The 13,200-nt window shown below is 46.8% G+C and overlaps 1 protein-coding gene across 6 annotated transcripts in view; it reads right to left on the reverse strand.

Moving 5' to 3' along the window:
- The window catches only part of LOC139416410 (PR domain containing 16), a 225,889-nt gene that overhangs the window by 147,997 nt on the left and 64,692 nt on the right, over positions 1-13,200 (reverse strand). For all 6 annotated transcript variants that reach the window (XM_071164995.1, XM_071164998.1, XM_071164996.1 and 3 more), the window contains exon 2: positions 5,297-5,697. In XM_071164995.1, the coding sequence (XP_071021096.1) occupies positions 5,297-5,697 (401 nt within the window). The remainder of the gene's footprint in view (positions 1-5,296; positions 5,698-13,200) is intronic.

A 13,200-nucleotide genomic window follows, 5' to 3' on the forward strand; every position in this document is an offset into this window, starting at 1 on the left:
ATAAAAAAAAAAAAAAGAGTCAAAGAACGGTATCACATTCACCACAGGACCATTTCAAACACAAATAGTCACTTGCACACAGCAAACTTATGCGATTCACCGGACCAACACCAGCCAGATCAATCACCAGGAGGTCATTACGCCCTACAAAGACTCTCTTAATTGTGCAGAGCTATATCCGACAATGTGAAGACACGGCAAGGCGCTTTCTTTTCCGTCTTCACATGGAGAGAGATTTTATCAGCGACCACTGAATCATTTGTTGACTCGGCACAAGTGCCTTCTTTGAAATAGCAAACACTTGAGATGCAGGACAAAGAGAAAGGGCGAGATGACAAAAGTAAAAGGTGTCGGAGTGACAAAGGCCCTGTCACGGAGTTGACACGCCCTGCAACGGGGTTAGGAGAAGGGTGAGTAAACACCATTAATATAGCTTTGGAAAGGGATCTGCGCTTGTTTGATTTGGGCTTTGCTGCGTTCCCTCGGCAGCCCGAGACAAAACGGAAGATATTTGATTGAGTTATTTGACAGTTTGGATAAGTTTGGATCACGGATCACTAGAGAGACGGGTCTTTGTTCCACCGCTGGGACATCCTTCTGTTACTAACAGTGTGTGGATATGGGGCTTTACGTGTCATTAAACACACACACGCATATGTGAGAATGTATTGTTGTACCACTTTGGAGGATCTTGGACTCTGTTTTTTTTTATTTATTAAAATAACCACTCTCCAGGTGTCCACACTCACACTCAAGCATGCATGCACACACACACAAACACACATTAAAAAAAAAAGTTAAAAAAAAAGGTTTTTAATGAAACGCACACACTGACACATATAGTATCTATTCATGCAACACACACACACTTTTCACTTGTGCCCTCTCTCCCAGTGCCCTCTACCTCCCTCCCTTTCCCAGAGGGAGTGTGAGCTGACAGTGGGCTCCAGTGTGTGCTGCGAAGGGGGAGAAGAACAGGAGAGGAGCAGCAGTGTGAACCTCTATTGTACGCCCACCTGCTCCTGTCAATACCTGATCCGGGACCAAACTCTGCTACCACAATAGGCCGTGTCACTCTGAAGGATCCCTCCCAGTCCCATAGCAGAGAGGCCTTCCAGACAAGGGCCCGTGCGCACAGCTTGATTGAAAATCGGTTCTTTTGCGGAGCCCGGCCGTTATATTATGTTGTGATAAAGGGGAGCATAATAGCTTTTAAATGGATGACTCCGGGTGGCTCTGCCGTTGCAGTGGGGGGAGCGGAGGGACAGGCTGAATGGACGTTGCCCCGAGCTAAGCATCTCCTAGATTGAGCTGTCCGTCTCGGGGAAATGAGTCCGAGTTAACACCTCGGCATCGCCCAACGCCCCGGGACAGACAAGACTGGGCTTCCTTTTCTTCTCTTCTCTGTTCTGTTCTGTCCACCTGGATCACTCTCATTATCCAGGAACGGATGGTGGCGGTGGCCGTGCCGTGCTCCAGGGCTGATCACACACAGACGTCAAGAGACATACACGCACACGGAGAGACGCACACACGCGCACGCAATTTCTAACACACACACACTCTCACTAACGCTCGCACACCCACCTGAGCTTTTCACCCATAGAGCCCAATTCACACTGCCCATTAACTCTACCCAAGCCTAATTACACACAGACCTCATGCATTCACACAAGTCACACATCCTCTTAACTCTACATACTACCCAGATATCATTACACACACCTGTCTGTGTCACAACTCTAACCAACACCCATTCAATAGGTGGATCCTGCACAGTATACGATCCTTTCAACTCCCATTCAATTCCCACAATGACGACTACTAGCGTTAAAACCCTACCCTGAGCATTCTGTAGATAGGATCACGTTTAGACAAAGGAGATCTGGGATCTAATCAAATATTATCTCTCATAACAAGCCCCCCCAACCTATTCAGTTGGGGCTAGAGGGGACAGACTGACAGACAGTGGGCCCCCCTCCATCAAGGCCCATTAACAGCACTGACCTCCCCCCTGCTTTCTTAGTGCCCCATCTCCCCGGTCTCTCTTCTCCCTTCCCTCTCTCTCGCCCTCTCTCTTCCTCTGTTCCTTCCCTCCCTCTCTCTGTAGGCCTGTCTATTTTTCTAAGACCAGAGGCGGTGTGGGGAGCGTTCCTGGAGGAGTTTCGTGATGGCTATCGATGGCTGGGCTGTTATGGCTATCTTTGATAAGGGACCTAAAAGAGAGAGAGACAGGATGTCTCTTCCAAACACAGGCGAGACGACGTCGAGGTGGGATTTCGACGGCGGGAGGAGAAATGTTTGGGACCTGCTGTTGGTGGCGTGCCCAGCGCTGGAACAAACTGATAGGTTTTTTGAAACGGCAAAGAAAAAGGACAGAGCGTGACCTTAGATTGACAGATAAAGTGAATGTAGCCCGAAGGAAAATCACACCACTCAGCAACAACAAAAATAATCTAATCCAAAACGGGCAAAATAATTGACACACTGTAAACTATGTATTTTGAACGAGGTCCTGACTAGCTGAATTATTGGCTAGAACAGTATTGAAATAAAATACTCATATACAGACAATGATCTCTGTCTGGAGTCTGACTAAGTCACGGAGCTATCAGAACCTCTTCTGTTGGTCATTTTACCAGGGAGCAGCAGGCCGACCCCTCAGAATCAATGTTCAGCAGTCATTTTGGGCCTGTAACATGAGTGTTGTACAGGGTAAGGCAGGAGCAGCTTACACACAGAAAGAAAGAAAGAAAGAAAGAAAGAAAGAAAGAAAGAAAGAAAGAAAGAAAGAAAGAAAGAAAGAAAGAAAGAGCGAGAGCGAGAGAGAGAGAGAGAGAGAGAGAGAGAGAGAGAGAGCGAGAGCGAGAGCGAGAGCGAGAGACAGAAAGACAGAAAGACAGAAAGACAGAAAGAGTGCGAGTATAGCTTTCAGAGGGAGGGGGAGAGAGAGAGAGAGAGAGAGAGAGAGAGAGAGAGAGAGAGAGAGAGAGAGATTGAGGGGGAGAGAGAGAGAGATTGAGGGGGAGAGAGAGAGAGAGATTGAGGGGGAGAGAGAGAGAGATTGAGGGGGAGAGAGAGAGAGAGATAGAGAGAGAGAGAGAGAGATTGAGGGGGAGAGAGAGAGAGATTGAGGGGGAGAGAGAGAGAGAGATTGAGGGGGAGAGAGAGAGAGATTGAGGGGGAGAGAGAGAGAGATTGAGGGGGAGAGAGAGAGAGAGAGATTGAGGGGGAGAGAGAGAGAGAGATAGAGAGAGAGAGAGATTGAGGGGGAGAGAGAGAGAGATTGAGGGGGAGAGAGAGAGAGAGATTGAGGGGGAGAGAGAGAGAGAGATTGAGGGGGAGAGAGAGAGAGAGAGAGAGAGATTGAGGGGGAGAGAGAGAGAGAGAGATTGAGGGGGAGAGAGAGAGAGAGAGAGAGATTGAGGGGGAGAGAGAGAGAGAGAGAGATTGAGGGGGAGAGAGAGAGAGAGAGATTGAGGGGGAGAGAGAGAGATTGAGGGGGAGAGAGAGAGAGATTGAGGGGGAGAGAGAGAGAGAGAGAGAGATTGAGGGGGAAAAAGAGAGAGAGAGATTGAGGGGGAGAGAGAGAGAGAGAGAGAGATTGAGGGGGAGAGAGAGAGAGAGATTGAGGGGGAGAGAGAGAGAGAGATTGAGGGGGAGAGAGAGAGAGAGAGATTGAGGGGGAGAGAGAGAGAGAGAGAGATTGAGGGGGAGAGAGAGAGAGAGAGATTGAGGGGGAGAGAGAGCGAGAGAGATTGAGGGGGAGAGAGAGAGAGATTGAGGGGAGAGAGATTGAGGGGGAGAGAGAGAGAGAGATTGAGGGGGAGAGAGAGAGAAAGACAGAAATGTGCGAGTATAGCTTTCAGAGGGAGAGAGAGAGCGAGAGAGAGAGAAATAAAAAAAGAGAGAGCGGGGGGCCTATGCGTGCCCCGTAGGTCTAGTCATAATATGAACTTTCCAGAGGAAAACGCTTTCCGTGGCTTTGTGCCATGTAGCGTGTGCCTCGCCTCTCTAATCGGCAAATGTTTCGTCTCGCGTACAGGACTAGAGGAGGAAAAAGAGAAGGAGAGAGCGAGAGCAACTGCATATGACGGTTGTCTCAGCCAGCCTACATAATGTAGGGTACACCCTGTCGGAAGTGGCTGCCTCCAAACTATACCCAACCTTTTTGTGACGTGATTAGCTCAGAGTGCGTAATTACATGTGAAGGAAATGCTGTAAAATATCCGACTATATATGTGATTGACCAAAACGCCAGCCTCCTGAAATGAGAATCCGACCCAGGAAGATTCTGGTCTGATTAGCCTTGCGGTGGAGAGAGACAGAGGGAGAGAGAGAGAGAGAGAGAGAGAGAGAGAGAGAGAGAGAGAGAGAGGGAGGGAGAGAGAGAGAGAGAGAGAGAGAGGAAGGAGGAGAGAGAGAGAGAGAGAGAGAGGGAGGGGGAGAGAGAGAGAGAGGGAGGGAGAGAGAGAGAGAGAGAGAGAGAGAGAGAGAGAGAGAGAGGGAGAGAGAGAGAGAGAGAGAGGAAGGAGGAGAGAGAGAGAGAGAGGGAGGGGGAGAGAGAGAGAGAGATGGAGGGGGAGAGAGAGAGAGAGAGAGGAAGGAGGAGAGAGAGAGAGAGAGGAAGGAGGAGAGAGAGAGAGAGAGAGAGAGGGAGGGGGAGAGAGAGAGAGAGATGGAGGGGGAGAGAGAGAGAGAGAGAGAGAGAGAGAGAGAGAGGAAGGAGGAGAGAGAGAGAGAGAGAGAGAGAGAGAGAGAGACGGAGAGAGAAAATCATTCACTCCATGAGCTTACTGAAGCAACTTCAATATCCTCTAATGTCATGTTGAAATGAAAATGAATAGTTCAATACAGGCTGGCTGCACGCCTCTTCCATTTCCACATCGTGTGGCGTGACCAAATGGGCGCGCTCCGTTGGACGGATAGGGGGAGGCTGCACCGAAAAGCTGATACCTCCAGTAATCAGTTGGATTTTCCAACGTTGGCGACCAACTCATTTGAAAGAGGGCGACGGTGGTCCAATGGTAGTAGGAGATGCAAATGGAAGGAGTATCTTCGTTTGGCGGCTAGACGGTCTCACCGGGCTAAAAGAGCTGAGGACCAAGAGTCTCAAGCACCGTTCACTTACCTCTCTCAAGGTCGCATAACAGAAAAGGACCCTTAATTCTTCAACACGTTTCTTTCATTCAGGCTCAGTCAGAATATTTACCACTCTCTGTAGGTACTTAAATAAGCCACAAACTGAGCCAAGATGTCTAAAGAACGTAGACAGAACATCAAAACCACGACCTACCTCCCATCCGAAGGAGCCGTCTTTGACCGTGGCACTCTGCAGTGCGCTGTGAGGTCCGAAGCACTCTCCCATCCCGATCCGGGTTTTGGCCCATATCCCCAGGCCCGCTCCGGGGACCGAGGACTCGCGCAGCTCCAGGTCACTGGGGATGGGAATGTCATCGGGAATGTAGACGGGCACCTCATAGGGCGAGCCTTCCTTGGGCGTGAAGGGGTCCTCGTTGTGGTGATGGTGGCGCCCATGGTGGCCGTGGTGATGGTGGTTGTTGGGGTGCGGTGACGAGGGTCCTACAGGGATGGGGGACATGATGCTGTCCTCTGTCTCCTCCTCGCCACTCTCGGCCCCTCCCGCCAGGAGGTGGGGCTCTGTCTCGTACATGCTGTCCACTGTTTCGCTGTCATCTGAGAGAGGTGAAGAGAACGAGAGTTAGTTCTGTAGCTTATATTCAACCTTTCTTTAACCACGCAAGTCAACTGTGAATCAGAGAGAAAGAGAGAGAAATTGCTACAAAGTACATATTACAAGCCTTCAGAGTGAGAGAAATATGCTTGACCTATTCTCTCCAACTCACTCCATGTTGTAAGACACAGTCTCAACAACAGGGCTTATGTACCAATATCACTAAAAGGCAAACTGTATTTTGTAGACAGGAACTTTATAGACAGAATCACCAATAGAACGTAACCATCTAGGCCCGTTCTACTAACTGACTCACTCAACCCAAACAAGCGAAAGACGGAAAAGCTTAAAAGCCTTCAGCCCCAGTTAGGGCTGCCTGCCCACAGTATTCCTAGTGAGGACATTCCCCACCGTCAGAGGAAGCCCTGATGGGACATGATGTTCCATTCAGTCACAGCCACCGCCATTTCCTACAGGGTCATCTTACAGATAATGGAGGGAGAAATGACCCAGGTGTTGCCAGTCACTCGCCAGTTTAGATTAGTCACCTATGTTTGTCACTGTTCTGTGGCTGACAGCATAATTGCGGCATTTGGGATTCCACCGTCCAGAGTCAGTGACGAGCACAAAGCATTAGAGGGGCACAAGTCTAGCTAGACGCCACAAACCTCTCCACCACAGAGTCACGGGCAGATCACTTGGAGATATACAGACACACACTTTGGAGCAGGAGTTGGAAAGATACGCCACTGAATAAATGAAAATGAACAACACAATTCAACGACAAAACATCTACGGTTATAGGTAGCAGATATCTTTCTGGTGCAAGTGTCATGCCGTAACAAAAAGTGGAAAATCTCAGAATTACAACGCACGTCAATACCCAGGGGCAGCACTCAAATGTAACAAACCTGTTGATTTTGTTGATACCAAACTCACAACACTTTATAGGTTGCCTGGACGACGGACGGAGCAGGCAGGCTCTAGCGTGGCAGTGTGGAGAGGAGTGAACAAGTCCTGGTGTCTTTTGCTAGAAGCACTAACTGCAGTTTGCTGTCCAAACACAGGCCGGGGAAATCAGTCTGAACTAGGCTCCGCAATTACTGCAGGAGTGTTTCCAATCAGCCGGCTCCCTCCTCCTCACGACCGGCCCTGCCAACAACATAACACCGCTTCAGGACTAACGGAGGCTGGCCTGGCGCTCGCATCCACGGCCGTTGAACTCTTAAACCAAGTTGAAAACATAAAGACGGGAGTTTTAGCCAGTTGAACTCGCTTACTTCTACTTATTGTTTTATTTATTTGTTTGCTTGTCAGGGACCGTGTACAACATGCTATTGCACCAGATTTAGCTAGATAGATCATTTCAATCTGTAGTTTCTGGGCAGAAAACAATCCACATCAATATTTTATCATAATGATACAACATAACACATTAAATCCCAAAATATAAAAAAAAGTTCAAATATACGATCGACAATATAAAGACAATATTACATTGGAGTTTAAATGTCCCTTGGTCCTACAGTATCTAACATCTTAAGAGTCACTGTTGAGTGAGGATACTCGACAAACTAGTATGATCCAGTTTAGAGCCTAATGACCTAATCAACTCAACGGTTGCACAAGTTTCAGATCGCAAGCATTTCTCTCCACCTGAGATAACATCTGCAAATATGTGTATGCGACCAATAATCTTTGATTTAACGTAACTTTGAAACCTCAAGAGCTGTTCATGATGACCATTACCGCATTTACGGTATGAACAGAAAGTCTCCGAAGTTAGACATTGGAATGAGGAATTTGAGGAGAATTGAATATCGTATAATTGACAGCAAGGAGTATCTGAAATCAATTATCTGCTTTCGCTCCAATAAACGCTTGGGTTTTGGCTTGTAAAATTGAGAGAAAAAAATAATTGCTGAATGAACGGATATGTAAGTCTAGAATGTAAACGTGAACTATGAAAGCACTGTGACAGGCTCCCAGCGACTGGCGAGAGAGAGTCCTGACAGATCTGGGAAACTTGTCATATAAAATCTAGGCAGTAAAACGAAGGCATTTATGACCAATTTTGCGTCATCCAGTGGATTTTTCTTCTTTTCTTTTTTTTCTCGGGAAAACAAACGTTTTACCCATTTTCTTTAATGATCAGGGTTTCATAGGGGCCCAGACCAGGCGGGCAATTAAGCGAAGGGAAACATGTACGCCAGCAGTAGCTTCCACTTTTCACAGATCAATTAAACTTTTATAACCGCGGCCTATCTGGTGCAGTTTTCAAGAATCAAAAGTGTTTTTGAACCACTAAAAAAAATAAAAATCTCTCTCCTTTTTGCTGGCACCCGACCCATCTAGCGCAATTTGAACAACCGAAGAGAGGGTTGGAAAATCTATTAAATACTGTTAGACTTTAAGAGCCTCGAAGCAGAAACACACAGATCACTACCTCGAAATTGAGCAGCGAGAAGGGTGGTGGGGGGGGGGGGGAGTAACGTCCCTAATTTTAATGAACAAAACATCATTTGTGTAAGACAGAAACCACTGGAGCGGAGCGCCAAGCGAAAACACAATGTGATTTAAAGGAGACTTGTGGCCAGAAGTTAAGATCCTCCGAGCTCAGTTCCCTTATTCATAAAAATTCACCTAGAAAAAAAAAAGGGAAAGTTAAAATTAATCACCACAGAAGAAAAAAAAATCCTCTTCCCTCCTTTTTTCCCTGTGACATTCTAGTCGATGGCTTGGCCATGTTCGACCATGAAATTCACTACAAATAAAGAGAAAAGGAGAGGGGGAGAAAAGTAAGCAGGAACATAATGAAAGGGGCCAGGAAGAGGAGGAGGAAAGTTAAAAAGTGACGTGAGACGGCTGAGCCAAGACGTTTTTACTTGCGTGCTTGGCTTTGGTCTCTGAAGAGGAGTGAGATGTTAGCACTGTCTCCCGGAGGGCTGCTTAAAAAACCTCCGCCAGATAGTGCCTTCCTTTCTCCCTCCACCATGTTGTTCTTTCTCTCCCCGTCTCTCTTTTCACGGGGAACTATTTATCCTGATTACATCAGGGGTCAATCATTAATTCGCACCTTGGGGGTCCTGGCGTTGGCTGGGCCCACAATGGGCCGCTTGTTTGGTCCATGTTATTCCACTGGAAACTACCGTGCGTCCAGAGAACCCGGCGACATGAAGGCATCAGATTTATTTGATAAATTGTAAATGCACTCTTTTAAACACCCCTGTTATTGCTAGCCGTGCTGGAAAACAAAGAGACATTGGGTGTACACACACACACACACACACACACACACACACACGGGGGGGGGGGGGCTCCCCCCCCCCCCCCCCCCCCCCGTTCTCTCTACACACAAACCAGAACAAGGGGTCAGACTACATCTGAGCTTTAAGATGAGCTGACTTGTTCCTCTCTGTCCCATAATGGATGTTGTTAGTTTTTATTAACGCTCTGCTATTTCATGTTGTAATGATCAGTGATCCTCTATGCTATTTCATGTTGTAATTATCAGTGATCCTCTATGCTATTTCATGTTGTAATGATCATTGATCATCTATGCTATTTCATGTTGTAATGATCATTGATCATCTATGCTATTTGATGGATCATATCTCTCAAGAAAGTCTTTACTAACTCGAAATTTCCCGAAAGGATATGAAATATCCTAAAATACTCCCCAAGGATGTCACACACTTGCCCATTTCAGTGTACTTCAGTGTACTCATACTGAGCCAGCAAACCATGGTAATATACTCACAACACAATTAAGATAAGGTTATACAAGTAACAGCTCGTTGAGAGTTCACAGGGCAACTAAACTTCTTTAGGACATTGGCGAGAAAGAAACAAACCCGTCCCCCCACTTTTAAATATATCACTGCAAAAATATGACAAAAAAATATATATGAAACATCATCCAATAACAGCAACACATGACAGATAAAATATTCAATTAATGATTGCAAGACTCGACTTCAAAAATAACTGTGACATACATTATCTACCTATGAGCATTGAAAATAAATATATAGACGATGATATGTAGGCTAGAGCATATAAATAAGAATGAATAGAATGGGCTTGGAAGCTCAAACCCTGGCAACTGACTGCCAAGCTCACGAGTAGCCTCGCAATGGCTGCCTGGTATTGTGACGAAATAAATGCCTTTGTATTTTGGAATATTCCATCAACTGATGCTGCATTGCCATGGTAATGTAGAATGTTCATTCAAATGATGCTAACTGATGTGGCTCATGACAATGGAATGTATATTTTGTAATGTCAGTTGACTCAACAAATCACAGGTCAGATTGAAGGTTACACTTCCTGCTTTGATGTCCTGGCATGGGTACACTTAAAATGGCTGCCGGTCCACCAATTATCCGATCATTGACTTGAATGGAGATGTCCTTTCTATTTCATTTCATTTCTATTCTCATTTCTATGGGCTACAGGTATCGTACATGCCACACTATATTAGGGAACGCCAAAGGAAAATATTAAAATGTTATCAAACAATGCAATTCTTAAAATAAAAACCTGACTAAGCAGTGATGACCGTTGCCAGGTGATCAATGTTACCATAGTAACATTGACGAGTAAAGTGTGATCAAAAGGCCATTAAAGCGAAAATCTGAAAATCACGGTGTACTACAACAGGCCAACTGTTCTAGGCTCTGTTTATTCAGCCCCACTAAAGAGTTAGACGTGGAGAGATAGAGATCTGCAGCAATTTTCTGCAGTCTGCATCCACTCACGTAAACACATGTTCCTTGTGGCACAGGGACTTGACTCGGTGATGCCGTCTCGTTTTAGTGGAGCAGCTTTGGCACTGGCTGACTTAACTGTGTGGTAGAATGCACTCTTCTTTGTGTGTGTGTGTGTGTGTGTGTGTGTGTGTGTGTGTGTGTGTGTGTGTGTGTGTGTGTGTGTGTGTGTGTGTGTGTGTGTGTGTGTGTGTGTGTGTGTGTGTGTGTGTGTGTGTGTGTGTGCGCGTGCGTGCGTGTGTGTAGCATGAAGACATTTGTGACATTCAGCTTCCTTTAAATCAAATATGCAGTGCGAAAAATCTCTGCAGCATGTGAGCAATGGCATTCAAATCAAAGCGATTGTTTTGTTTCGTTTCACCCCGTTGGGAACACAATTGCATCACCTCAAATGCGTACAATGTTATTTGCAGCACGGTGCTGGTTCGATTGAATTCTGGATTGCTTCTGGATCAGCTCAGTTGGGCCTGAACTGCAATGAAGGGCCAAATGTATGGTTAACTCTACCCTCTCAAATTCAGTAAGAAAATCCTAAATACATAAATGTGCATTGGACTACAACTGTATGACAACGCTAATAAAAAATGAGTGGAATTGGGTGGCTGTTGCTCAGTGATCGGGCCCTACCAGTCCAGTGCACACAGAGACTATATCATTGTCTCAGAGTAAGTCAATATTTCAATTCCGAGGTCCGTTCCTGATGAAAAGCAAGTATCAAGGGAAAACTGCACAAATATGCAATATTTCCCCCGCCCCAAATATGGGGAGAAAAAGTTTCTCTGGTGGTGGGGGTTTGGGTGGGGGTGTGGAACCATGACAGATATGAAAAATGACCAGGCGGCCCTGTTGCTTAACAAACGTATAAACATTTGATGTGTGTGTGTGGGGGGGGGGGACCCGCCTAATCTGGTGCTCGCCACCCCACCTCCCCAATAACCCACAGAATATCGCTCCACTTAGCAGAGTTATTGGTATCGTTAGGGCCACAAACGAGAAACTCTTACCTGTTCCTCTTTAATCAGGCTCTTTGATGATTGGTTCTGTCTTAACAAAGAGCCTTAAATCGGGCCAGATTTTTATGGGAGGAAAAAAGAGAGGCAGCAATAAAAAAAGAGGGCAGAGAAAGAGAGAGAGAGAGGGAGAGAGACAGACAAAGAGAGAGGGAGAAAGAGCGAGCGGGCAGAGAGAGAGAGAGAGGGAGAAGGAGCGAGCGGGCAGAGAGAGAGAGAGAGAGAGAGAGAGGGAGAAAGAGCGAGCGGGCAGAGAGAGAGAGAGGGAGAAAGAGAAACGGGAGAAGGAGAGAGAGAGGGTGGAGAAGGTGGGGGAGAAAGGGATGAAACTATGTGTGCGCTTTTCCATGGCGGTGGGTTTTTCATGATGACGTACGGTAGGACGGTAGTGAAAGAGAAAGAAAGGGTTGGTGGGAGGAGAGGAGGAGGGGGGAGCTGCACAGGGGACGGTCAACTACAATACTGGCTAGCCTCTCCAGAAACACACACTGTTTCCCCTTGTAAAAGCAACGGGGAACATTTCCAAGTAACACTTAAAGTAGCAATATTGCTTCTCCAGAGCGGGGGCGGGTGCCCGCCCACGGGGGCCTAGGGGTGAGATTTCAGCCCCCCCCCCAAAAAAAAAGAAAGGCCTGGGTTACTTCTGGTGCCTGAAACAAGAAAATAAACTTCCACTAACTCGGGGCTCTTAAAGCATGACTTGCTGTGGATCCCTCAGAGATCTGACACACACACACACACACACACACACACACACACACACACACACACACACACACACACACACACACACACACACACACACACACACACACACAGGACACAGCACACATAGGACACAGCACACATACACATACAGCTCTTTTAGAGAAGCCGCAGCCTGTTTGATAGATGTATGTGTGGGTCCCATCGGAGCCAGCAGGGCTATACTTCGGGATGTGTGTGTGTGTGTGTGTTTCATCTTTACTCAACAGGTTTGGACATGCAGTGGTGAGTATTAAGAGACTTGACCTTGACAACAGGAGTGAGTGTACAATAAATGAATGAGAAGCTTTGCATTTTAAGCGTAAAAACCTACAGGATTCTTCACTGATCGCATTTCTTTCTGCATTCCGAATGGGGAAGGAATCTGTGTGTGCAAGTTGCTCTGATTGGGCTGATATATTGATGTGTTCTTTGTGTTGAGCAGCTGAGAGCTACTACTGCCTGGCCGAGTGAGACAGAACCTCTACAAGCCTCCAGCTAAATGGAAGAGAGCTCCACCTCCTGCAGTGGAGAGCAGGTGTGTGCGTGCGCGCGCGCGTGTGTGTGTTTAGTGTGTATGTTGCGTTTGTGTGTATAACGTTTAGTTTGTGTGTGGTTGTGTGTGTGTGTGCAGGCTTCGTTTAGTGTGTGCATAACGTTGTGTGTGTGTGTGTGTGTGTGTGTGTGTGTGTGAGTGCGCGCGTGGTTTAGCGTGTATAACGTTTAGTGTGTGCATAACGTTTTGTGTGTGTGTGTGTGTGAGTTCGCGCGTGGTTTAGCGTGTATAACGTTTAGTGTGTGTGTGTGTGTGTGTGTGAGTTTGCGCGTGGTTTAGCGTGTATAACGTTTAGTGTGTGTGTGTGTGTGAGTGCACGCGTGGTTTAGCGTGTATAACGTTTAGTGTGTGTGTGTGTGTGTGTGTGTGTGAGTTCATGCGTGGTTTAGCGTGTATAACGTTTAGTGTGTGTGTGTGTGTGAGTCC

The sequence above is a fragment of the Oncorhynchus clarkii genome, chromosome 9, assembly GCF_045791955.1.
Source record: "Oncorhynchus clarkii lewisi isolate Uvic-CL-2024 chromosome 9, UVic_Ocla_1.0, whole genome shotgun sequence".
Lineage (NCBI taxonomy): Eukaryota > Metazoa > Chordata > Actinopteri > Salmoniformes > Salmonidae > Oncorhynchus > Oncorhynchus clarkii.